The 26,670-nt window shown below is 41.5% G+C and overlaps 2 protein-coding genes across 5 annotated transcripts in view; one reads left to right on the forward strand and one right to left on the reverse strand.

Annotated features, from left to right (window-relative positions):
- Positions 1-460: 460 nt before the first annotated feature.
- On the reverse strand, positions 461-7,094 carry CPT2 (carnitine palmitoyltransferase 2). 3 transcript variants are annotated; one of them, XM_059853789.1, is made up of 5 exons: positions 6,948-7,094; positions 6,078-6,158; positions 5,864-5,970; positions 2,966-4,270; positions 461-2,100 (listed from the first exon to the last, which is right to left on the reverse strand). In XM_059853789.1, the coding sequence occupies exons 1-5, from the start codon at positions 7,067-7,069 to the stop codon at positions 1,769-1,771; spliced, it is 1,947 nt and encodes a 648-aa protein (XP_059709772.1). In that variant the 5' UTR covers positions 7,070-7,094; the 3' UTR covers positions 461-1,768. The 3 variants fall into 3 exon arrangements, with proteins under 3 accessions (XP_059709772.1, XP_059709773.1, XP_059709774.1); XM_059853790.1 differs by lacking the exon at positions 5,864-5,970 and having other exon boundaries at positions 6,948-7,087; XM_059853791.1 differs by lacking the exon at positions 6,948-7,094 and having other exon boundaries at positions 5,864-5,999.
- A 1,351-nt stretch (positions 7,095-8,445) lies between these two features.
- Positions 8,446-26,670, forward strand: part of SLC1A7 (solute carrier family 1 member 7) — a 47,070-nt gene continuing 28,845 nt past the window's right edge. The window contains exons 1-3 of one of the 2 annotated variants that reach the window (XM_059853493.1): positions 8,446-8,653; positions 9,730-9,809; positions 21,835-22,050. In XM_059853493.1, the coding sequence (XP_059709476.1) occupies positions 8,513-8,653; positions 9,730-9,809; positions 21,835-22,050 (437 nt within the window). In that variant the 5' untranslated portion in view covers positions 8,446-8,512. The remainder of the gene's footprint in view (positions 8,654-9,729; positions 9,810-21,834; positions 22,051-26,670) is intronic. The other variant, XM_059853494.1, reaches the window with a different exon arrangement.

Raw genomic sequence — 26,670 nt, forward strand, 5'->3', positions numbered from 1 at the left:
ACTGCTTACACAACATACAGCCTTAAAGGTTTTAAGAGTTGGTCACCAGGAAGTACCTACATTTGATTGTCTAACATGAGCAAATAAAGTCTTCCCACTCACCACTCCTATTGTGAGGGAATGGCTACAAGCCCTAGTAAAGGCACTGTGTTAACTCGTCAAGGGAACAGCTACACCTTTAAGCAGCTTTCTGCCACTTCAGGTGAAGACTGAGGTGAGTTTCCTGAGAACACTTACTAAGTTTGACTGCTGCTGACATGTACACAGTTACAACCCTCTGGAAAGCAAGTTATCTTTCCAAGTATGTCATTAAGTAAACCTCATTTTTAGGTGAAGACAGACTTTGTACTCCTTGGCGAGTGCATTCACAATCTTGCCAGCTGTTCTCATGTTTCAAGACAAAACAAAAAACTCCACCAAACCAACCCAAAAAGGGGAAAAAAAAAAAAAAAAGCCCAGCCAATCCTTAGTGAATTTTATTCAGACTTTTGGTCTGATTATTGTTTCTTGACACATTTCCTGCATCTTCCCAAATTATCACCTTCCTTTCTTTATTTAAATGAACAAAATCATGCTGAGTTTTAGAGTAAGTTTAAAAAGACTGCTTTTCAGCTGAAAACTAGAACAGCACAAGAGCAAAGCCTTCAGGCTTACATATGAAAGGCTTTCCCCTGCTAGCACTTTTTTTTCATACTTCAGGACAGGGTATTGCTTACACTTACTGTGCTAAATGAAAAAGACCCTGGGAGAACCTGGAAGCTGAGATACCCAAAGGAAGAGCAAAGGAAAGTAGTTCCTGAGCCTCTGAACCTGATCTGTCACATCCAACCAATGTGCTCAGACTTCCCTGTTCTGCTGATTCATTTGGTTGTCCGTGCCAGTGGGACACGGACTGCATTAGTTTTACACAGATCACAGAAGCCAACACCACTGTGCAAATCAGCTCCACAGAAAGACCTGGCCTCCCAGAAGAAAAAAGAGTGGAAATCAAGGGGGTAAAAGGCAGGAATTCAAGATCTACATACCAGACAGAGTGGAAAGTCCTTGCAGCAGTTTTCTTTCCAACCTTTGTAAGAAACATGAGCTATTGTCCATGCTGTATGATTTAGATATGGCAATAAAATAACTTTGTGGTTATTAATAGGCAGCTTTATTAAAATACAGTCTTTTCCAGTCAGTTTAACAACCCAGTTGGTGACTGCAGGTTTCTTAAAGCCTCCCACTTCAATTTTTGTGTCTCTAAAAGCTGTTATAGTGGAAAGGCTTCAAGCAGTTGAGGCACAATCAGTTCTGATATAAATTCAAGTTTAAAGAGATAAGTTAGTAAGCAAGCTTACCCCAAGAGTGCAAATGGAACCACTCTTCCATGTTTAAAATTATTGCATGTATTTTTTTAAAACCAAACAGTTCAAGAGTGGTATCACAGTACTGTAGTCTGTCCAAACATTCATGGAACACAGGTGCTCCAAGTTCATTAACTCAATAGCAATGCTTATTTTAGATCATGTGTTTTAAGAACACATGGATCCGTTACTTAATTTGATGTAGTTAATGTCTCTATTTCCTGAAATGCATTCAAGGCCTGTAATTCATTTCTTTGAAATAGACAGAAATTTCCTAGTGAATTTAACAGTATTCAAGTTCAGTGATGATACATGAAGCCAGTTAAGCTGGGCAGTCTCATCCATGCTGAACACTGATTAGTATGTCAATTAGACATAATCTGCATTTTGTTCTGCAACTCTAAAGTGTTCCAATATTTTTATGTCTAACCACCAATTTTCTTGCCCTTTAAAACATTAAAGATATCTTCTAGTGACTTGTGTATACACTGCAGGTATTCTTTACCATTCCTAGCCGGGTAAGAGGAAACATTACAACCTATCCAGTCATCTTGTACCTGATACCCTACTCCAAAGCCATCAGCCACCACGGGGCCAAACCCTCCTAACTGCACAGCCGGGCTCACCAAGGTGCTGGTGGAAATGATGTTGTGGTTGAGGCGGGCGTAGGCTTGGTCTTGATAGAACTCGGGCAGCGCCAGCCCCTTGGCTAAGGCCAGATAGCGCAGGCTGAAGAGGTGCCGGTCAAAGCCCTGGCCTGCACAAAGACAATAACAGGTGTGAGAGAGGTGCCTGACTTCTCTGGGAAGTAAACTCACCTCAGCCACAAAAGAGGAGGTCTGTAGAACTGGAGGTTTTTTTTGTACTGATAGGAAATATTTTTCAGACTTTTCATGCCCATGTCCTAGGAGAACGGGGCCTGCTTGTTTTACTGCAAGGCTCAACAGGAGCAGGAAAGTACACAAAAGTGCAGTGTTAACAGACAATTTTAATAATACATCACATTCTTTGAGTAACTCTTTACCTGAACACAGCCAAGTTGTTTAATGCAGAAAAAGTATTCCCTAAAATTTACAAATCTAAAGAGGAAGAGCATCTTGCACCAACAAAAGGAGGTAAATTTTAGACTCTATGGGATCATATCCCACAGTCAGTTTTACTGCTATCAATTTTAATGCTTCTGGGAAGGACAGTTCAAAAGAAAGCATTTACAAAAATGCCAGGAGTAGCATGGCCAAAAGATGAGTTCAATTTGGAAATTGTTATAGCCTTTATCCCCTGCAGAGATAAGACAGTACCTCCTCAGACTTAAGCCAAAGTTCTTGTTCAACATGCACTAAGTAAATCTTCAAATAGTCCAACTGCTCTAAGTATAGTATAGTAAAGTATAAAAAAATTCTCAACACATGAAAGGTCCTGTGGGAAGCACAGAGGCACTGCTCTCTATCAAGAAATGAGTCAGAATGAGGGAAGGTTACTTTAAACTGCAGCCTTCTGCTACTATTTTTGACAAGTTTACATTAGACATCCATCAGCATTAAAATATTGAGTTGCAAATATTTACAGCAACCTTATAAACATTTTAGTGCAAAAGGAGGAGTGTTTGATGCATTCCTACTTACCCATAGCAGCCTCTTTTGTCAAACGGCCATGGTACTTGGAGCACTCCATTATCAGATTCTGCAGCTCTTCAGTGCTGTGTTTGGAGAGTCCCTTGACAAAGGCTTCAGAGCATCTCTTTGTGTGGACAGAGGCAGGCCGTATGGTTTCTGTACGGCCGTGCTTGAAAGCTGCAGTGCTGCAAGACTCGTACGTGGCAACAGTCTGGTCGTACTGGCGAAGGAAAGCCATCTGGAAGGCCAGCTGAGCCACAGCATCTGGGCTCACCTTCTTCTGCTTTAGAAGCTCCTTGCCCCCTTCTTGGAACTGAATCATGTTAAGAGACAGTGATTCTACAGTGGCATCAAACGTCTGTTTGGCTTTGGTAATCCCTGCTTTTAAGGCATCGTTCAGCTTAAAGTCAAGTTTCTGCACTGCTCTGGAAGAGTCAACTGAAGCAGGTTGGGACTGGGGGCTGATGGCTGGTGTCGTGGTGCTATCTTTAAAAACCTCATTCTGGAACCTGAGCACAGCCACACCATCTCCCCAGGAATGTTCAAAATTAATTCCTGCAGTGCCATCCTTAGTTATGATAAGACTAAAGGATTTGTCATACCAGCGGTTTGCACCATCTCCATGCAACATAGTGTGGGACAAGTGCACTAAGTCTTTAATGGGAAAATCATCTAAACTTAAACAAAACAAGGCAGAGTCTACTTTCTGAAGAGCTTCTTCATTGCCGTTGTCCAGTAGATTCTTCCTCAGCAATGCCCATGTATCTCGGTTTTCACTGGTGAGGTAGCCAAGAGGGAAGGCCGGGGCCGGACTGTTGTCACTAAGGATGTATTTCAAGTGTGCTTGTATTTCTGAGGGTTTCAGCATGTTTCCATCTCTATCAATAACATCAAACACATAAAAATTTCCATTTCTCAACACCAATAAGTGTTTTGCCTTTTCATCTGTATAAAGCTCATCTTTGCTGAGCTTAGGAAGCCGTGTAGAATTGAAAAGCCTGAAGTACTGAGACATATCTAGGGGGTAAGCATTGACCATGTAGGCACCAAACCAAGAAATTGAAGAAGGCACAAATCGGATAATTTTTTTAAAGATCTCAGTGTCACTTTTTTCTGGATTGAGGTGAAAAACCTCTGGTTCAAGGTAACCAGCCCTGAAGGTCTTCATAAAACGTATGGCAGAAACAGTCATGTTCGTAGCTCGTATGAGCTGATCATTGTATTCCGGTTTCGGATCAGGATTAAAAGACATGAATGGATTAAAATTCAAAAGAACAGGCTCACGTGCTTTTAGGTACATGTCAAACCAGGGACCTGAAAATTGAGAGTTGAGAAAGAAGTCAGAACAAAAAATCAGCTTCCCAAGTCAGACAAGAGGGTCATGTAGTCCAACAGTGATCATGAATCACACACACTTGCCTTTAAGCAGGACAAACATATGAAATAATTCACCCAAGACTTCTCCAAAACCCATTATGAAGAAGGGTAGTGTTGGCTAATCATAAAAATACTGGGTTTGGAATAATCCATGTCAAGGGTGTCCATGGCATTAGCAACAAGGGCCAACTCCCTGTTTTCTTTATGGCTCAATGATAAACCTTAACTCCCAGGACATACAGTGCAGCTCCCCAGCTCTATTTTGGTGCACACCTCACATTTGGAGTGGTTCGTGCCTTTACCTACTCTTACACTATTAATTTCTGCAACTCTGTCACTGAGCATCTTGCTGAGGTTAGAAGGCTGAACCTTGCACCTGGACTGTGAGAAGGGCAATGGGTAGTTCCAGGGGCTAAGTCATAACTTTAATTACAGGTGCTCACAAGTAAGTAAGTAACACTCAACTACAGTTTTAAAACCACATCTGTCATCAACACGTAGCCTTTTAACCCCAGACTTGAAAGTCCAGGGTGGAGACAACTCTACATTCTTTCAGAAACCAATTTCAAGTGGAACAGGTCTTTTATGAGGCATAAAGAAGAAAAACAACTGAACATAAAGCAATACAGACACTCCACCATTCATAGACAAAAAGCAGCATACTGGTTAGCACTGATGAACAACATAAAGCCACCACTTAAAACCCAAGATGTTGTTCAAAGTGAATGGAAAGTAAAATACAACAAACCAAAGAGCAGTTTTTGTGAAATAATCTGGTATTCTCTACAGACTGAGTGGCAGCTAACACCTTAACAGGCAGTCTGAACAGACAGCAAGGATAGAAGTGCATGCACTGGGCAACGTGGAAACTTCTACTTCCACAGCTATTTGACTGTCTCCATCTCTGCTGCTATCTAATACTTTCAGGAGCAGACACTTATACTTGGAAGCAATAATAAAAGAGAATAATCAAAAGTAAGAATAATCTATACACATGCTCTCCCTCTCCTGATTTGTTTCTATTTATTCTCATTTTCCTATTTCTATCACTCCTTTTCTTTGGCTCTTTAAAAGAATATAGTTTTGTAGTTTTAAGGGCTTTTAAGTCCCAACTACTGACGATTTCTGCCTCCCAAACTTAGTTACACTCTGTGACCCCTCCCCTCCCTCAAAGTTTACTTTTCTTGCTAAATAACATGGAATTATTTGGAAATTATTGCTTCAGTTTCCTTAAGGGAAGTGCTAGATAAGCTCCTCTTTAACCTAACCCTATAAACTCATGAAAAAATACCACAGATACTGGAACAATCTACCCAGAATTCTGGTAGAATAGATGACATTAGATAATGAACATTCTTCTTTCTACCAGCCTCTGAAATTGCTCAAATACAGCCACAGAGGGCGTTCACAGCAGGTTATTCCAAGTTTCTGGACTACTTAAAGTTTTAGCCTATAATACTTATGGCATCATGAGCAATTATGAAGTGTGATGACCTGCAGACTTGCCCTAGACCCACCAGGCCAACGAACCTGTGATGTAACTTGTATGCTTGTTCTGATTGTCTTGAGCAACCAGTTGCTCATGCAGCTCTCTTCCAATCCCCTTTTCAAAGGCATGAGCAAGTTCTTCAGTTTTCCTACAACAATCAAGAAAAGAGCCAAAATGCTGTCACAAGTCACATTTCTTACGTTAACACTTGGTTTTCAAGCAGAACATGACACTGCAACGTGTGTTTGTCCATACCTGAACTGCTCATCATTTAAAAGTGGTTTCTGGGCATTCAGGTATCTCGTAATCGTATCTTCTAGCTTGGGAACTGGCAGTCTGCAGGAAGTGAAACACAGAGATGTACACTTGATGAGCAAGGGTATTAATGAAGCCTGTGTTTCTCACACAGTCATGTCTCTTTGCTTCCTTTCTTCCATATCCTTCCTTATCCTATTATATATACTATACATATAGATATGTATAAACACACTATATTGTATATATAATTATACATAAATTTGGCTAATACTTAAAAGCCTCATAAGTTTCTTGTGGAATAAGAGAAGCAAGGAACTAGAGGGACACCAGTCAGCACACCATAATATTCTTGGAAAAAAGGCAGAAAACCAAACTGACTGTCTTTTTACAAAGGTACTGCAGTGATGGGAGCTAATCCATCACAGGAAATACAGTGTCAGGAACCGCTGCTAGGAGAGGCAGCTCTGTAGAAGGAACAGGTCGGTTGCCAGCCCTGTTCGGCCCCCCATCCCCTCACAGCTGGGTGCTGGACATCTCTTTCTCACAAATTTTCCATTCTGTATCTTTGTCAACTTTCTCGGAGCCTGAGTTTTGTTTCTGATAGTACAATCCCGTTACATTCACAGGGTTTGGGCGCCAAGGGGCTGTATCAGTAGCAGGCTTACATGGACACCTGGCAAGCCGAACCCGCTTACACTGACACTTGGAAAGACGAACCGGCTCCTCGGCAGACAGCGCGCACCGAGCGAGCCGCGCACCGCAGCGCCCGGGGCGGACGTTCCCTCTGCCCTCTCCTCACAGCGGACACCCGGAGCCGCCGCCGTCGCGCCCTGCCCGCGTCCCCCCGGAGCGGCGGCCCCGCCATACCTGGGCAGGCTCTTCTGGTAGTGCATGGTGGGCACGATGCTGCGGTGCAGGAACTCGGCGGCGCCAGCGCCGCTGTAGCCGCGCCGCCCCGGAGCCGCCCTCAGCAGCTGCCGCGCCGCCATGATGGCGTCAGGCTCGCGCCGAGCCGCGCCCGGAGCCCCGCCCACCAAGCGCTAAGCCCCGCCCACCAATCCCGGAGCCCCGCCCGCCGCTCCTCCCGGGGCCCCGGGAACGAACGGGAAAAGAGAAGCGTTTTTCTGTTATTCCATTCCAAAAGTCAATCGGTACGTGCCGCTAAGGTAGCAAAGTTACCAGGGTGTTGAGGCGGTTCTGCATCAGTCCTCTTACATACACACTAATAAAACGTTTTGATTCATTAATAAAATTTTCTACAATCCACTTCTTTTTATGTTCAACATATGGACTCCTCGTATTTTTTCTTTTACTTTCTCCCACTCTGCTTTTTTTTTTCTCTGTGTGTGTGTATCCATATGTCCTACCGACTACACAGGATTGAGATCCTGCCCCCAAAAAGAACAGTTTAATCTCTCCTGAGGTTTTTTTCATTCATACATAAGCATGCAACAACAAATACTTGATCACAGTATAAAATGTAATATTATAACCACACAACCTCGTTGTACTGTGGGGAAAATTTTCCATAAAAACATTGAATAATCTGAAAATATACCAAAAACTACAGAAATGCCTTCATAAGAAAGCATAGCATGTGAATGGTTATGGTGGTGTATTTTTATCAGACACTCACTAGCATAAAATCAGCATTGGGATTGAATGCGAACACAGCAAAGGAAAGGAAAGCAATCCCTGTGGCTTAGTCTGATAATCCTCTGAAAGTAAATTGGCCCTACTCTAATCAACATAGTGGTTGGAAGAAAAGTGAAATCATTTCACTTCCAAGATAATAAATGCCCAGTGACAGAAGGTGTCCTTGCATGTTCCAGTCTGTGGCTATTTCCTGTTTGATGCGTGTCTCTCATGCTGCTCATTCAGCCTTTTTTTGGCAATGTAACAAAAAAAACCAAGCCTGCTTTAATTAATGAAGTCCAGTTTCACCTAGCTTGCCCTGCTGTGATAGTCCTGTTCAAAACGTTACCTGCTCTGCCCTTTGGGAAAACTGCTCTGTTCCCTGTTTGAATGCTGGCTTGCAGGGTTGCCTTTCTGGGTTTGGGTATCCAGACCCCAAACTGGGGACACTGAGGAATGCATAGCCTTTCCCCCAGGAGTGTCACTTTGTTTTGAACTGGTCTTGTTTTAGAAATACTACTGCATTCTGTTCTAATTTTCCAGAGCCCCCTAATCTTCTTCCAGGCTCTTAATGATGTAGTTGATAATAGGATTGTTGGTATTAATTTGGAACAATAATGCCAGCTGCTTGCTTGGTGGCTATTGGCAGAGGGGTGACCTTGCAGGTCAGCTAAGCAGAACTGGAAGTGCTTTGATCTGATCTATCCAGAGCCAGATCTGTGCACCCGAACAAGAGGAGCGGCTGAATTCTCTCCCCATGGGATGCTGATTCTTCTCCAAAGAGCAGGCAGGACAGCATGGCGGTGGCCCTGGATGCAATCCTCGCTCGGATCAAAGATGTTTGTAAAAGGAATGGGCTGCTCATCCTCTCCGTGCTGTCCGTCACCATCGGCTGCCTCCTGGGATTCTTCCTGAGGACCAGGCGCCTCTCGCAGCAGGTAAGAGCAGCTCACAGCAAGTCCCTGCAGAGGAAATGCCAGACTTACATAACAAAAGACATATGTACCTTGGGGAACTTCAGGGTGGGCTTTGGAAGGTAAAATTCACCTGTATGTGTTTGTTAAAATTGTTTCATTTCTTCTGTTTGTCAATCTGTGCTGTTCTTTGGGTCTTTTCACACATTCTCAAACAATAGCTTAGCAAAAGGTTCTGGTCTCTCAGACACCTGGGAAGCATAGCAGGAGCACAGTAGAATGTTGCAGGTATGGATAATAATAGCAGACATTTAAGGTAGATGAAATGTAGCATTTCATATAGGCCTGCAGAAACTGGTAGTACAATATATTGCAGTTTATACTATTTTGGAACACATACAACTTAAGAAAACACTGGGAACATTTTTCAGTATCAGATGCACAGGGGTGCAGATGTTTATATTACACTAATAGTGTCTCATATTAATAAATTTGAGATTTCCCATCATTACCAGAACATGTTACTGAAGTCACTTGGGGAATTCTCCCCCAGCATACTTCAACTAAGCCCTTTGCTGGTGCTCATTTCTGCTGTATCAGTCAGACAAACTAGACAACAACATGCATTAGTAAATGCACTGTTTGAGCACAAAACAGAAATCTCAGTTAGAAAATAAGGCATTTAGTAAATGCAACTACATTAAACCAATTCTGGCCTCTGCTACGGCAAACCACTGTCTGTCTGAACATCGTTTATGTCCAAGCCATAGCTTCAAACACGTCTAGGAAAACAGAAAAAATGCAGAATGGAGAGATTATTCAGGGCAACTGGTTAACAGTAGTCTCCAAGAGATGGCACATTCCATTTTTGTATTCCTTTGTAAAGGAACGAACAATGCAGTGTGTTCATTGAATAAGAACGCATTATGTAATCTAATTAATTTTAAAATTACCTTTTAAAGCCTGCTATCTTTGCCACCTTGTCTTTGCACCAAAAGTGCAGATTCTAGCAATGTTATCTGATCCACAGCTCTAGTAGCACTTGTGAAGACAGTTAGTCTTTAGCTCAAAACAATAAGCATTTCTCCATGTATTTCCAGGAAATTAGTTACTTCCAGTTTCCTGGTGAGTTACTGATGAGGATGCTGAAAATGCTCATTCTCCCTCTGGTTGTCTCAAGGTAAGTGAATACAATATTCTAAGAACTTTTGAAGTTTCCTAATAGAGATTTGTCATCACAATGGCTTAGTTGTGGCTGAATTAGGTGACAGTGCCAGAGGCATCACTGCTGCTGCACATTCATATTCATAGTGGAGCCATAACATGTATTTGAATTGATAGGATCATTTCTGCCATACATCATTTCTACCTCATATAGGTGTTATTTGCTTTACAATTAATGAGATGGGGGTTTTAAAATTTGTTTACTTTTTCCCATGTAATGGGAGGACTTTTTCCTTCAAGCTACTTAGAAGTTAAATATATGGAATAAATAATTCACTTTACCAAAAAGCCTGCCTTAAATCTAAATAATTGAAATAATACATTGTACAAATACAATGAAAAAGCACAGTTAATTCATAGTGTCCTGAAGCATTCTGAGGTGTGCTGTATGTGTTTATAGTATGATAAATATTGAAAAAACCCTGTGTCTCCAGTGAACTAACAATATATAGCTGGCTTTGGCTGGAAGTGAAAGTGATTTCTTCATTTGTTAAAGATAGAACCTTTAGTGGTGGTACTTTATCAATAGCAGAATTAATGATCTCAGTGCTGGAACTGACTGGTGCATGGCAGCTGCCTTTGCAGTGGGAGAGTGTCACTTAGGGCAGGCTTTTCCCTAAGTTTGACTGCCTTCCCACTGACTGCAGTCCCAACAAAACACCACCTGGATAGCCAAAAACTCTCTCATGTGCCCAAGACTGGGAGGTTATTAAAGAGATGGAAAGTAACCAAGTTAACTTTACCAGAGCTGAGGAAAGATTACTGCGATATTTGGTTCCAGTTCTGGAACCTAATTCATACATCAAGACCTCATCTTCCACTTTGAGAAAAAAACAAGTTTCTAGTCTTCAAATCACTGACAGTTGCTGAAAATGAACACAATTAACAGCACTAATTTTATTTTTAAATCATCTACCCTGGCACCTGCCTTCTAATGGTTTTTCACAGAACAAAGCTGAGTCATGGTGCTTTATGCATGAAACTGGTTTTATAACCACAGACTCACACCTGGTCCTGGCCCATGCACCTAGAGAACACCAAGACAAAACATGTAAGGAGATTTTTTTTTTGAGAGATGAAATGAAAGTTTTCCAAAGAAAACAAGAGTCTTACATGAGGAAGTGACATATTAAGGAGGACAGAGAAGGGTTGAAGCAGATTTACATGGCCTTCCCTAAAATGTGCAGTTCTTTTGATCCTCCAGTATATTCAGAGATGTTAGGAAGAGCAGCACAGTAGCAAAGAGCTGCTCTGGCACAACCTGTGATGGCTCTGAGTTGCCTGGAGATGTGACAGCTCTGAGCCTCACTGTCACAGTGAGTGCACTGTGTCCTCTGAGGTGAAAAGAGAGAAACTTTACAAACCTTCAAAGAAGTTCCATTCTCCTTCCAAGTGTGAGTCCATCTCCCTGTATAACAAATTAGCAGTGCCTGCTAGCACAAACTGAAATGGCAAGGTTTGCAAGGAAAAACCACTCCAGATATAACAACATTCTTGTACAGTTTGGGCATATTTGGCTGGTTGTCTTTTGGGTTTTTTAATAACAAGCACAGTGTTTTCCACACACGTATTTCATAAAATCAGTAAACCAGTACTGTATTTTTATCAATCTTTATGCACATTTAAACTACATTTCTTTGTGGATTTGGAATATCTTCAGTCTGTCCTGCCAGAGTACTGGCATTTAAATTATCTTTTAAATTACTCTCTATTATGGTTTACAAAAGCCAGGAGCACAGTACCAGAAAAAGGACTCGAAATATTGCTCTCCTAGATGAAATAAATGCAAGTTTTTCTTTGAACACACAAGTAAAGAAATTACTTGTAAAAAAAAGAAGAGGTGAGAAAAGAAGATTAAAAGAGAGACTTAGTGCAAACTATCCTGTTTCCAAGTCCAGAGCTTATTTAGAAGGGTTGTAGCAGAAGTAAAAAGTGACAACTGGATAGGTCATAAGATTTACAATAGACTAGAAAATCTTGTGCTTACAGACCACTAGCAAAAATCCAGCCTTAAACAGAAATGGCTGAAAATTTGTATTCCCCCTCTTGACCTGATTGTTAGAGAGTTAAAACAAAACTCTGCAGATTGTATTCATTAGGAATGAGGAAATTGTGATACAGTCAGGTATCCCTGAATGATGTTTATTTTAAAAGTTCCTTGGATGCAGAGGAAATCTGTCAAACAACAGGAGACCATTTCTTCAAAGTACAGTTTCTTGATTTCCTGAACTTTGTTCCTGCTCCTGGAATTGCTCTATCCCAGAGTTCCTGTACCTACTTCTGATGTCTCCTGTCATCTGTGGTCTTACTTCTTTCTTTTCCCACAGATAGAAAAATCTTGGAAAAGCAACCATCACCCACTAGCCTGTCAGTCTGAGCTCTGCATGAGCTTTTGTTTTTGTTGAGGCATGGACCTTCATTAAGGGTGGGGGGTTGAAATTATTTCAGGTGTCTGATTATATTAATAAGCTTTATAGCATCATAAAGCTACTTTGAAATAAGTATATATTTATTGCACCCATCAACAACTCTGAAATAAGTATATATTTATTGCACCCATCCTCTGCCTGAGATTTAGCCCTGCTCATACCTGTCAGTATCCCCTGAGTGAAGAGTTTCACTGAACAACTCTGAAATAAGTATATATTTATTGCACCCATCCTCTACCTGAGATTTAGCCCTGCTCATACCTGTCAGTATCCCCTGAGTGAAGAGTTTCCTTTTCTCAGCTGAGAGAACAGGGACCCACACAACACTTCTGTTGGAAAGATAAAGAAAATTACGAATAGTCGACAGCTCATGTCTGCCCAAGGGATACTCAGTAATGGAACCTCAAAAGACCAAATTTTAGAGCCTGTAGTTACTAGGTGTAGACTGCTTACTTTATGTGTAAAACCGGGATACTGCTGTTAGACCTGAGAATGCAAATATTAAGAGAGCTCAGAGAGAATAGCAGCCAAATCTGAATTCGTAGTTACACATTTAGACACTGTCCAAGCTCTCACTGCAGCTCGATAGGGAGATGTCCTCAACAAGTCTGAAAGATCAGCTTCAGAAACTCTAAAGTTCGCTGTTTCGCTCTGGGGCAGAGGCTTCGATCCTCATTTGACAGGGACAATGCAAACAGTGTATTTTCCTCCTTTTACACAAAACTTTTCAGCCTTGAGCAGATCTCGGGTTTTCCATCAGGCAGGCGCACAGTTCCCTGTGCATCCTGCCCTGAGAGTTGTGTTTATCAAACCCGCCAGGCAGATCCCGCTGCCCAGGTTTGTTCCACGCCCTTTCCTTGCCCCTCCGGCATTCCCGGCGCGGTCGGAAGCTCGGGCTGCGCTGCCGTCCCTGCAAGGCACCCTGCGGCCACCGGGCGGCTCTGCCGGGACACCGAGCACCCGCGCCTCGCTCCCCCCGCCCGCCCCCTCCGCGCATCCCGGGGATTGCCGGTACCACTGCCCCGGCTCCCGCATCCTGGGGATTGCCGGTACCACTGCCCTGGCTCCCACATCCCGGGGATTGCCGGTACCACTGCCCTGGCTCCCGCATCCCGGGGATTGCCGGTACCAGTGCCCCGGCTCCCGCATCCCGGGGATTGCCGGTACCACTGCCCTGGCTCCCGCATCCCGGGGATTGCCGGTACCAGTGCCCCGGCTCCCGCATCCCGGGGATTGCCGGTATCACTGCCCGGGCTTCCGCATCCCGGGGATTGCCGGTACCATTCCCTATCCAGAAAACAATGAACCTTCCACTTTCTTTCACTGTGGTTAGTTATAAACTTCCACAGACACACACACATACGGGATTCCTTCACTCGTTCCCAGGACAAGTTGATTGGCAGAGATACCTGTGCATCACTTAAGTTTCTCAACTTCTTAAATGCTTGAAGTAATCAAATCTGATGTCAATGTTTTTGTGCTCTGCATGATATAAAAGACTGGGAGAGGAACAAAGACTCAACTTTCCCCTTAATATCTTCTCACATTTGCTAAAGACAATATAAACCCTCTGACCTGCTCCTGTCTGTGCCAGCTCCAGCACAGGCCAGGTGTACTGTGCACTGTGCCACAACTCACACAATGTCACCTTCCTTCAGAACATTTTTGTCCATTCTCTGCCACATCATCTCCAGCTCATGTTACCAGCTTTGTACTGATCAGTTCCCAGTGGGCCAGAACCTTGATTTTCAGTAAGCACGACTGCTTTGACTTAAGCTTCTTGTGGAGGCTGATACTGAAACCTGGTCTGTCACAACTGCAAAGTTTTGAAGAATATTATTGTATTATTGGAATAGTATTGAACAATTCACCACTGTTGAGGCGTTTCTAATGCTGGTGGTTTGGCATGGATTCCTCTCAGTAGGCAGGGAACTCACACTGGCATTTTCCACAGAACAGAAATGCAACTCTCCCTTCCTGTTCACAAGGCAGAGGTGCTGGTGAGGCCACAGGGGAGGAGCAGATCTGGCTCCTAGCCTGGGGACATGGTTTAGTGGGCTTTGGCAGTGCTGGGGGAAGGACAGTTGGGGTTAAAGATCTCAGACATCTTTTCCAACCTAAAAAATTCTATAGTTCTATAATCCAGTGCAGCCAAATTTATGTACTGTATTATCTAGTGAGGTACTGAGGAGCAGCTGCGAAGTGCTGCCTCTGGGTCTCTGAAGAGCCTGCTCAAAAAAATGTTCCATGAAGTATCAAGACAGAAGTATTTTCCATAGAATGAAATTGCTTTGGGAACACAGGGCTTGTGTACTTCACATTATTGGACTGTGGACTTTTCCCTTTGTTTCACCTCTATTGACACTGGGGAACAGGCCTTCCCCAACAGGGGAGGGAAAACCTTCTCTGGGGTGTGTATGGGGAATCTGTGGAGGACCTGAATGACAACATAAAGTGGAGAGAGTCCCATTTCTGCACTACCTGTCATGTGTATCACTGTAATGTGAATAATAACAAAAGTACATTTCACCCCAGTGAGAACAAGATGCTAGCTCTTTCCTAGGATATATCAAGTCTTTATTGTGGAGAAAGTCAGTGTAGAGAAGTGAGTGTTAAGGAGATGACTAGAGGGAATAACTATATTTACTTTTAGAGTGAAAAGCAAAACCACTTGGATGAAACTGAAAGATAAGGATTACCCAAGGGGAAGAAGCAGCAGTCAGAAAGCATCTCACTTGACACCATTATACTATTTTCAATTCTCCATATTGCTATTATATTGCAGAACTGGTGTCAGATTACCCCAAAAGTCATCATTTGAGACAGCTTCAGCTTGTAGAGTAAAGTTTTTATCCCTCCTCCATGCCTGAGACATCTTCAGAAATTTCTCCACATTATCATCTGGAACATTTTCAATGCCATTAGCTGTGTTTAGGAATGTTAAGTCTAATGCTCAGATCCAATACTGTTTTCTAGTGTTTCCTTTTGTTTGTGCAACCCAGAGGTCCAGACTGTTTCAGTGAAAAATGACATGTTGCAATTACACATCATAATGACAAAACTGGACCAACCCAGCAGAAATGATTTAGGGAGTGTCAGTAGGGATCTAGTGACGTGCAAGAGGAATCTGTGGTGACAGAGTGAATGGGTGTGGAAAGCACCAAAGTGATTACAAATGGGGGATGAACTGTTTGTGACCTGACAGAATTTTTCTGTAGTCCTCTGAGAGCTCTAAAATACTTAGTGTCTCACAAAGGAATGGGAATGACATGTGGAGCTTGAGGGGCTGGCTGGATTCCCTCTGTTTTCTTAGACAAAAAACAGTTGAATACATCTGACATTTGTTTATAATCCAAATTTGTGTTTCAAATCCTTTTGCTTTTTGCTTAATCTAAAAATGCTTGAAAGAACTGACAGAAGAAAAAAAAAAACCTAAGTATTAATAAGATTCTTGGCTCCTTCCACCATGTGAAGCTGCACATCCATATTTAATAGATAATTTGGGTTTGTTTGCATCCTGACCTTCGAATTTAGGAAACACTTTTTTTAAAAATCAGAACAGCTGAAATCAACAAGCCAACCTGAATTCTGCATGAGCTAAACTGCAATCCCCTTTGTCAGTCAGTGAGCAAAGGCTGCTGTTCATCCCTTCCAGAACTCACAGATATATCACAGTAACCTCACATTTGCAGGTGACAGAACAGCCACTGCACATCAGCCTTCACTGTGTGCTGTACAAAGTCCTGCCTTGTTTATATCAGTCCATAACAGCAGATTTCCTATTGCACAAGAAATAGAAAATAAAATGTGAATTACTGGCAGGATTTTTGCTGTGTATGTCAATTTGTCATTAAGAGTTATAAGTGTTAGATTATAAAGGAGATATCAATATTTTGGGTAAAAAATAAAAATCTTACTATTTTACAAAGCAATTTAAGAAACCAAATCTCAAAATTATGCATGTTATGATGCATTACAAATGTAGATTGGTTTCTTTCCTTGCAGCCTAGCTGTAAAATTAAACATAATCACTGCAAACAGTGTATTGATCTTCTGACACTTTTTTGTTGCTTGAAGATCAAGAGCCAGATTTTCCATCATGCCTGACACCTTTGGGCTTCCACTGTGTTTAGTAAAATAGTTACATACTAGGGCTCTGAAAAGTGAATGCACATTTCAAGTGCTATTTAGAGCTGATAATCCAACCATACAGAAACTCCTGCAGCACTCCTGTTTGTAGTACAGCTACCACTTTCTGCAGCTGGGGGTTTTTCTGAACTTAGACACAATTTCATTTATATCAAGTGTCTAAACTTTAAAAAGCTGTTCTCTACTACTGAATTTGCTCAGGAGATGAACCTTAGTAGCCCCTTGGACCTTCAGGAGGGTTCTAGACTTATCAATTCCTTTGAAAATCAGGTTGTAATACTGTGAAATTTTTGATAATACAAGACACTGGGGATCATTGCACTGGCCACAGTGACTGAGATAGTTCCTTAGATGTGTTCAGATCAGCAGAAGGCTGCAGCACACCAGTAGTGTGCAAAACTCCTGTGACACATCTCTGTCAGAAAGGGCAGAGCATGGGGCAGGGTGAAGCAGACAGGGCTGGGCTGTGATCCTCCCAGCACTACCACTGCCCTTGCTCTATTGCAGCCATGGCAGGGTCTTGTTCTGTAAGTGGTTTTCATATTAGAAGAAAGCAAAAGGATATCCTGAAAAGAAAAAGTCATTCTGATCCATCTTTCTTACTGCTGAAATAATTTTAAGTACACTAGAGACTAAGAACTCAAGCATTAAACTATAAAAAGAGCCAAAGTTTCTTATCTCTTTCTTTCATCACTGTAGAGTTTTATTTTCTCTATTGCAAGCATTACTCTGAAAACAGTGCCTCCATGGAAGTGAAGAAGCCTTTTCTGAAAGCACAGATAGCTGGGCACAGATAAGGAAAATGTGATGGTTCACTGCAATAGAGATCACCTCAGGCAGATTTTTTTTTTCACTGTAAGTGGTTTGTTTTCATCTAAAAGTGCCCTAATTTCTCTGTTTCTGAGTCTATAAAATGGAGATACTGCCCTCCTGCATTAGAGGGGGTTCCACTGGTGAAGCATTTTGAGATGATTAAATGCACATTATTATCAAGTTGAGACTTGAAGGCACTGACCTTGACAAAAAGGTGAGCCACAGCCTGCCTGCATGATCAAGCAGCATTAGTGAAGGCAGCACTTCCCTTTCATGATGCTCAACTGGAATATAATCATCTCTAATGTAGCTGGTGGAGGCACTTCCCAGCCTCACTGGCAGAACTTGCCCAGGAAGGTCTTTTCCACGGCATGCAATTACAAAATGAGAATGGGAGGGAGGGAACGGGATGAATGAAAACAAACATCATTCTAGGAACAACTGCTGGTGGTTAATACTTGACCATTACTTCTTGACAGGATTAATGTCTTTCTAATCACACTAATCCCTTCTGATAACTTTATCCATAATCCATCTATTTCAAAGCAACATCCAGATGGCTTCTGGTAGAGAGGAAGACAAAATAAACATGCAGAATGGGGTCTTAGCAGCAGCTTCTTGTATTTTCCCTTTCTGGGGATATAGGATTTGATCTTGAGACAGGACAAAAAAATGTGCTTTCATCAGACAGCAAGAGAAAAACCTAGAGAATTGCAGAGAAGATAGAAAGTTCTATTTTTATTTGTAAATAAAATACCTGATGCTTATCTGTGACAGCCAGAACAAGCCTAGAGGTGCTCAAAAGGGTTTAGCTACTTGTTTGCATGGGACTAATTAGATTTCCAAGATATTGGAAAGAATTCCTGTCTTCTTTACGTCAAAAATTCTATTTTAGTCTTAGGGATTTTACATGGATTTCCCTCAAAGCAGGCATGAAATTTAGCACTTGGTTCTTTGGTTTGTACAATTACAAATACCTTAAACAATGTAGAAACTGACTTTACCTTTTTAACTAGTCATATATAATTCCTAGAATTGAAGATATCTTACCCTTCCCTTTAGGCTTGACAGGTTTTTTTCTATACAAGCTAATTAATGGTGTCTGAACATTAAATTACAATTTTGTGGATTTTTTCCCAAACTGATTAAAGGAGTGAGATGTGCAGTAATTATTTATAAAAGCTCCAGATTGTTTTTTATTTTCTTAATCCTGTTTTGTCCATTTGGCAATCATTAAAACACACCATGGAAGAAGCTACACTTGAATCATACATGTGGATGCTACTTAACTTCACAGCTTCTCAAATTATTTCAAACTATGAATCAAATATCTGCCCTGTTCTTCCAGGCCAACAAGATTCTGAGGTCTGACAAGAATTAAAGGTCCACTGTTTTCCATTCTAGTGTGTTTCATGAGTCTAGCAGTGGAAGCCATGAGAATAGCTTTGTTCTGGTTTAGAAGAATCTTGAAAAACTCTTCAGAAGTTTTTATGTAGCCAAGAGTGTCTGATGAAAATTAGACTTTGAGGGAGGACCTGAGCACGATCCAGTGATCTTAGTTTAAACTAGCTGGAAGCTTATTCCTCCTGCCCTCTGCTCCCTAGGAAGTAAGAAAAGTACTTGCTCTTGTCATCCTCTGGCTACACTGTGGGAATGTTAGAACTCTAGAGGTCAATAGCAATAAACTGCTGTGATGTGACTGTGTATTACTTGCTTTGTACAATAACTGTGATAACCTCTACAACTCTTAATCTTTGTGTCTTTTGTCCCATTCCTTCTGATATCAAACACATGAAGTCAAACAAAAAATAGTGAATGAGTGATTACTGTCTCGCTCTAGTTCCAGGCACTTCTTTCTGAAATGATTCTGAGCTATTGCCTAAAATGACCACTGTTACTCCCCAGCCTTTGGAGAACTGGTTCCATTGGTCCCTTCCTGAGCACTGCAGGATATGGAGAACTCAGGGTTTTGTCAGGGCCCAGACCTCTGTTCATGCTTCTGTCACATCCCAGTTACCCCACTGCACCTCCATAGTTAATTACTTTTGACGACTTTCCCATCACAGCATGAACTGAGCACAACTTCATCTGGTGACAGGATAATCTCATTACAGATGATGATCTTGTTAATGAATATCCCCAAGACAGAGAAATCTCATTATTAGCCCCCTCAGGATTTGCCACCTAGAAGCCAAGGTAAGATCACATTCCAGCTGAACAACATCTTCCCAAATCCTACGGCCCTACATCTTGAGGCTGAGGTAAAACCCTAAACTCACCTGAACCACTGGACATATTTAATTAGGATTTTTGTCCTAAGTACTTCTGGAAATGCTTCTCAGGTGAGCAATCAAGGCAGGGTTCATCCCTCTCTTGTTCTGTAGAACCAACACGGCCCAGAGGCATCAAGGACAACAGGAACAGTGGTGGCTTCCCCACGGTGACAGTGGCTCCCGGGCAGCACCAGGGAGGGAAGGGGAGTGAATTCTCTGTCTCCTTGGCAGTGCCCTCTCCCAGGAACTGCTCTGCCTGCAAGTTACAGCTCTGCTGCTCAACAGTCAGCCCTTCACACCTCGGGTGTCACCTGCATAATGTATCTACAAAGAACCCTGAAAACTGTTACCATGAAAACCATCCAACTGGTTAAAAACCAACTTGATTCTCCTTTTTCTTTTTTCTTTTTTTTTTTTTTTTTCCCTGGGAATGAGGAGGTGGAACAGTGCTGTACTTTAAGTATCTACTCTGTGCAGCAATGAGCTGTCAAACTGGCTTAATGGCCTGTGGAACCTCAGCCTGAGAGAGGAGTTCAGTCCTAAACATCGAGTAACAATACAGTTTTTTTTAACAGAAAACTGTCACATTATTTTGAGATAAATATATTTTACTGAATTGTTTTATTAAAAAAATGTTTTAGAATCTTTACCCTTCTGCATGGACTCATCCAAAGGAAATGTCAAGGAACAAAGTAGCATTCCTACTACTGTGTTTTCAATATGCAGTGCTGTGTTTGTACACTGTGCTTTGCAGACACACAGAAAGGTGGGATTTTTATCAAATCCAATGATAAATAAAAGCAAAGAACAATGATTACAAGAGTGAGAGCTGCTGAGATGCTCATTTTCTAAATTATCCAAACTCCAGTGCACCCTTGTTCCTATAGTGTTAACAAAACCCACGCTAGAGGAGAGACTGGCAATGCAGAAAAGCAATACATTTTCTTAATTAATCTAGTGGATAGCTGGAACCTGAACACTAAATCCACCCATTTGATTTCATTAAATCTACTATAAAGGTTAAGCTGCACTTTAGCATTGGCTCTAGACAACCTCTCTCAGCAGTGTGAGGTCAAGGAGATCTCATTCAAGGAGGTGCAGCTTAGTAAATATTTATGAGAACAGGCCTGATAAATAGGTTTGTTTTGATGAGAAAGCTGGACACACCAAATAATAAATGTAGTATTTTATTTCACCTGTACTTTTCCTGAGATGTATGCTTTGGAGAGTTCACAGAGAACTATCCAAAGGGAAATCTCAGTTTAAAGCCCCAAACCACACTGCTGTCAGTGGAAAATCCAATCCCAGACTTGGAAACTGCATCAGGATCTATGTCAGAGCAGCCTAAAGAAACCTCAGGGCCCAAAGAGAGTCCTGTCTCATGTGCCTGTACAAGAGGGTCAGTGGGAGCTAAATCTCATGGTAGGGAATTGTATGGCGTGGCACAGGCAAACTGTACAAGATGGACACTGGTGATGCTCTGGCAGGGCTGGGCAGGGAGCTGAAGAGGAAAGCTCCTGATGGGTCCCTTCCAACTCAGCATGTTCTGTGATTGTATGACTCTGTTATTTGCTGATTCTATGGAAAGGCTGAAGTGATCACAACATGTTCTTTGCTCCCAACTGGGCAGCCACACTTCCCATGGAGGTGTTTCCTCCAGATCCCATCCACTGTCCCCATTTAGACTGGAGGCACACTGAATTACAGTCTGTTCCCAATGTGCTCCCTGGCAAAGCAAAAATATGCTGAATTTCTTTAGAAAGAAAAAAAACCATATTCTTTTTGCTAAAGAATGGACTATATGACAAAACTGCCCTTTAGTGGTTTTAATTTTAAAATTGTGTCCCCACTTCACACAGGAAGGGCTGAGTTGGTTGATTGGACTTTCTTCAGTGGTCTATTCAAACCTGATTTATTCTATTATTCTTTAAAATTATGTGTAGAGTATGACACACAGAGTTTTAACAACTATTGCCACGGCTCTGTGAACTGAGCCATCCCATGTGTAACTTGTGTAAAACTGTCCCTGGAATTTCAGGGAAGAGTCAGTAGGAGTCAGTTCCCACATCTGCAGCTTGAGCTTGCAAACTCCTTCCAGTAACCAGGATCTGGGCTGGCACTTGGAAAACAGCCCTTCAGACACAGAGACTACAGCTGTAGTGTTACTGGCAAGCTTATTGAAACACTGGCATGCAGAATCAGCTGCCAGAGAAGCAGGCAGGCTGGAATAATTCAGAAATTAGGCTTTCAGCTGCATCAATGTAATGCAAAATAACGTTCATTTAAATACAATTTGTGCTGTGTTTTCTTCCCCCAGCTTGATGTCTGGGCTGGCAGCCCTGGATGCCAAGACTTCCAGTCGCCTGGGAATCATAACTGTCACTTACTACCTGTGGACAACGTTTGTGGCTGTGGTTGTGGGAATAATTATGGTGTCCATTATCCACCCTGGTGGAGCAGCCCAGAAGGAGAGCACTGAGGAGGGTGGAAAGCCCATCATGAGCTCTGCAGATGCACTGCTGGACTTAATCCGGTAACGACATCCATTCTTTCTGCTTTCTGAAGGCAGCATTTTGTACAGAACTGCAGGAAGAACTGTGCCCTGAGCCTCAGTTCTGAATCTAAGGATAAATATTTTGTTGAGACTGAGAAAAAAAGTAAGTTTCAGAAGATAATTTTCAAGTTATCAGATGTTTATACTGGCTGTTTCTTGTAAAATTTAAATGAATGGCCACCAACCAACAGCAATGGAGCAGGTCCTTTATATCCCACAGGACTCCATATAGCCTGTGGACCTCACCATCAAATCCATTATTAGGGTCAAGGGAGTATTAAAATTTAATGATCATTTAAATAAGAGTAGACAGTTGCAACAGGCAAAACCTTAAATAAAGGGGTGAAACACACATTTTTCAGAAAATAATTCTTAAAAGTGCTGTTACAGCTGTTCATGCCAATTTGCAGATAAAGGACACAATTAGAAAGACCACTGTTGTGTATTTTTTATTCTGCTTTGGGGCTTTTTCTTGTTTTATTTTGTCTGGCAAAAGACACACTTGTCCTTTTAGAGCAGCATTAGGGCACTGCTGGAATTTGATGGCCTTGCCTGAAATCCCTTTTTATCCCAATATTTCAGGTGCTAGTGGGATTAGTTTGTTGACTGAACATATTCTGTGCCTCAAATTTATTTTGCTCATGCAGAAAGACCAAGTTTTGCCTTTGTTTGGTAGCTCCTCAAGTTGCTGATCTCATGCTACATTGGTCAAGGTCTTTCAGGCCAAGTGTGTATCTGTACCACAGAGAATTCTCTTTGGAGTTCAACTTACTGAAATTAAAAATGGTTCACAGTTTGCCTTTCAAAAACCCAAATTCCTGACACTGACAGTATGACAGCACACAAAATACTTTAATTAAGACTTATTTGGACTTCAAATCAGAAGGAACTGGGAAGAGAAGCTCACAGAAGACCCTTTTTTTCTCCTCCCAGTTGCATTTACTCAGGCCACCTGTATTTTATCAATGTCTGTGTGAGAATGGGCCAAATTATTTTAGTCATGGAGCAGCAGCAGAGAACAATCTCTTTTGTAGCTTCTCACAAAACCACCACCTTTATCTGCACTGGGAAGGTACCCATCTGTATCTCTGAAGTGACTCTGCCATGAGGGATGGATGTGCAGTGCAATTCCCATATCTATTTGTGGCATGGGGTTAAGTCACATTACTCTGTTTCTGCTGCACAAAGGACTGTAATTCCTACACCAAGAGCAAGTTACAGGAGCTTTGAATCCCTTAGTATGACAGAGTAGCATAAGAAGTGAAAGAGAATCTAAGAAAGATGTGACCTTAATGACTGCCTGCATAGTGGCAGAATTTAAGAAAGATGTGACCTTAATGACTGCCTGCATAGTGGCAGTGTCTGGGGACCATTCCTAGTGTGCTGAGCTGGTTCTAAGGCATTGGTCAGAGACAATGAAAGGCACATTGGGACACATGGTGCAAAGATACATCCAAATAGACATTACAGCTCTGTCTGGGAAGGGTCTCCCTCACCACAGATTCTCATCCCCTTTTTCACACCAGCCCAGTTGCCTTTAGAGGCTCAAAGTAAGTTTGTCATGGAGATCAGTTAAGTGGAAAGTAATCTGGGTTTTCAAAATCAAAATTTTCTATACTATTGTGTTTGCAAAAAAAAAAGACCAAGACCTGAGTTACAAACTCAGTTCTTCACCTCTGCCTGGCTACTCCCTGTGCACCAGGGGTGTTGTGGTGAGGTTTGAGAACACTTTATTCCTCTGAGCCTCATTGCAGGCCAAAAAACTTATCCTGATCTAAATACATGCAAGTATCTTCTAGAATTTCACTTTTCTACAAACGTTTATCCAAGCAAATCATAATAGCATGTGTGCACTTTTCAGGTATTCAAGTTTCCAAGAAGTCACGTGATTTTAGTCTGCAAAACCTTAAATTCTTCACTGGTTTGGGCAGGTGTCAGCAATGACAAGGTCAACAAGCCCCTCTCATTACCAAAGGTTAAAAAGAGAGAACACAGCTCAGTCTTTTTTGCTGTGCTCAGCATCAGCCACAGCTGCAATCTTTCTATCCTGAGAGCACAAAAGGATGGTTTTTATTCTTCTGCTACAGAAATAACCACCCTTACTAAGTAAATAAATAAATAATAACAACAGAACTGTGGGGAATGGGCTTTCAGCCTAGGCAAACACTATGGGTGAAATTCTGGCTCTGCTGCAGTCAGTTGCAAGACTCTTAAATATCTGTGTGGAAGTCTGGATTAAATGTAATGATGTATCTGCTGGTTTGAGCTAGAAAAGCTGATCCTTTAGCTCAATGATAAATCACTTCCATTCACAGCTGGAAACCATCTTTTTCAGCCCAGATTGGCTTATCTTCTCAATTCATTAATTTCCTCTCCATTTATCAATTGCATATGTGCCCAGAAGTTTACACAGGAAACATCTGGTATTCTGCAAACGAAGAATGCTAAATGTACGAGTGAAGGGATGATATATGTGACATTACTGTGGGGTTAATTTTGAAAGCATGAATCTTGGCATGGGGATACATGTATTCATCCTCATTGATTTCAGATTTGAAGCCACTTTGAAATGATGAAAAACATTATTTTATGTGATGTTATATATGACGTCAAGTCTAGAACTTTTGGCAGGAAAGATGTTACTAGAAATTAAATGTCTTGAATTTTTGTGTGAGATTTTTGCTTTTAGTAGTGGTTTTAATTAGAAATTAAAGAATATACTGAATCAGCAAAAAATGAAACCAAAAACTGGTGAAGACCCTAGTGGATATCCTAAACACTTGCAACACCAATCAATAACCACATTATTATTATTGTGAATTATTTTGTAGATGGTGTTTCCCCTGAATATTTGTCCATTATGTAGGAAAAAAAAGTTTAAAAAAACCAAACAAAAACTCCAAACAACAATGATTTGGTGAGGAGATAATAATTCTGAATAATTCTGAAATTGCCCTTAACCTCACATCAGCCAGGAAATACACAATCTCATCAACATCCTGAATTTCATGCCTCAAAAATTGCATTCACAGTTCAAACTTTTTTTTTTTTGCCACTCTGAACAGCTGTACTTGAAAGATTTCCTTTCTAAAGAGAACCCCAGGGGACTGGGAACAAGAATGTTCTGCTGCCTGTGGAAGATGCCCATTTAACCAGGTGGTTCCTGTGCAGGAACCTCCCCTTGCAGAACCTCCCCCTCTCTATTGGATCTGAGCTAAGGACAAGCTCAGGAGGCAGCTGTGACTCTGAAGCTGTGCAGGAGATGCTGTTTTCAAGATGCTTCTTTCTTTAGCCACCACTTTATTGCTCCATTGAGACAGATGTACAAATCTGCCCTCATTTTATTCAAGGTTTCTGCTGCAAGCACTGCAAGGCCTATGACAGTACATTTTCTTCCATTTAAAGCTCTATATAATCCTCAGGTTAAGGATCATGTTGTCTTTAAGCACCTGGCACTTTATGAGTTTTTATAGATTTATTCTCGTGATGTGCAATTCTTCTGTGAGCTAGGCAACAATCATTTTCCTTTCTTAGAGCTAGAGAACCAAAACACATGAAAAAAAAATTACTTCACTGAGGATTGTTCAGAAAATTCTGTTGGCCAGAAGGAATATTCCCAGCTCATACAAGAGCTGGTAGGGTTCTTGTAGGGTTGTGGCTTTGGGGCACCTCAATAGCAGTGAATCAACAAACATCTCTGCCTTCTTCTTCCTGTGGGAATTACTGAAATTAACTTTATACTTTTCAACAATAAGAGTGACATTTTAGTAGCCTTTTATGGGTTAAGAAATTAAGAAAGGCAAAATACAATTTTTTAAAAGTAATTCAGCTTTTGAGTGTTTTATTCAAAAGGACAGAAAGGGACATACTTACATGAATGGTGTTCCTTTTAAAATATTAGGTTTACTTTTGTAGCATAATGACCTGACTAGGAGATGAGAAGACGCCTATAATTTGGGGACAAACATTTGCAAAACTGATTCTGTGAGCCAAGAGGACACTGTTGACACTAGCAGTTAACATTTCCACGACATCTGTTACCTTTGATTTAGAAGGGGAGATTCTGCTGCAGCTGAAATCAGGCCACCTGCATTTCCCCCCAAGGGAAATAAAATTTGGCTTATGAAAGAAAACAAACAAGCAAAGTCTCAGCCAAACTAGGTTTCCTCTCCTGTTTCATATCAGGCTGGCTGCAGATTTGGGCACCAGCAGGTGCAGGAGTCATACACATTATTGGTTTTTCTCAAGTCTAACAAGACAGCATGGCATCATAAACTTATTCAGCTCAAAAGCCCCAAATAAACAAATTCAGTGAAGGCTGACAGGATCAAATCACATCTTGACCCATGAAAAATAAATCTGTACATTTCTGAAGTTTACTGGAGGGAGAAATCTGAGCATTTTACCACTGAAAATTCAGGATTGCATCCAATTTAATAGCAGGTGCCCAGAAAATCAATTTGGCTTAACCAAGGGAGGCTTTATTTTTATACCAGTAAGAGTTAGAAGAGGATATAAACACTGTAGAGGATTTATGTTTTCATGGGAATCCTGAGCACTCTTTAAAATCACTTCCCTTCCCTTTTTTCTAGCTAAGGG

This window comes from Haemorhous mexicanus, chromosome 9 (genome assembly GCF_027477595.1).
Source record: "Haemorhous mexicanus isolate bHaeMex1 chromosome 9, bHaeMex1.pri, whole genome shotgun sequence".
Classification (NCBI taxonomy): domain Eukaryota; kingdom Metazoa; phylum Chordata; class Aves; order Passeriformes; family Fringillidae; genus Haemorhous; species Haemorhous mexicanus.

What these genes read in the sequence shown, in the direction of transcription:
- CPT2 (XM_059853789.1), bottom strand. Translation starts at nt 7,069, where the DNA reads ATGGCGGCGCGGCAGCTGCTGAGGGCGGCTCCGGGGCGGCGCGGCTAC. An exon ending in TACCAGAAGAGCCTGCCCAG is followed by an intron (nt 6,159 to 6,947) that starts GTATGGCGGGGC and finishes CACTTCCTGCAG; the next exon opens with ACTGCCAGTTCCCAAGCTAG. An exon ending in GCATACAAGTTACATCACAG is followed by an intron (nt 4,271 to 5,863) that starts GTTCGTTGGCCT and finishes CTCAATTTTCAG; the next exon opens with GTCCCTGGTTTGACATGTAC.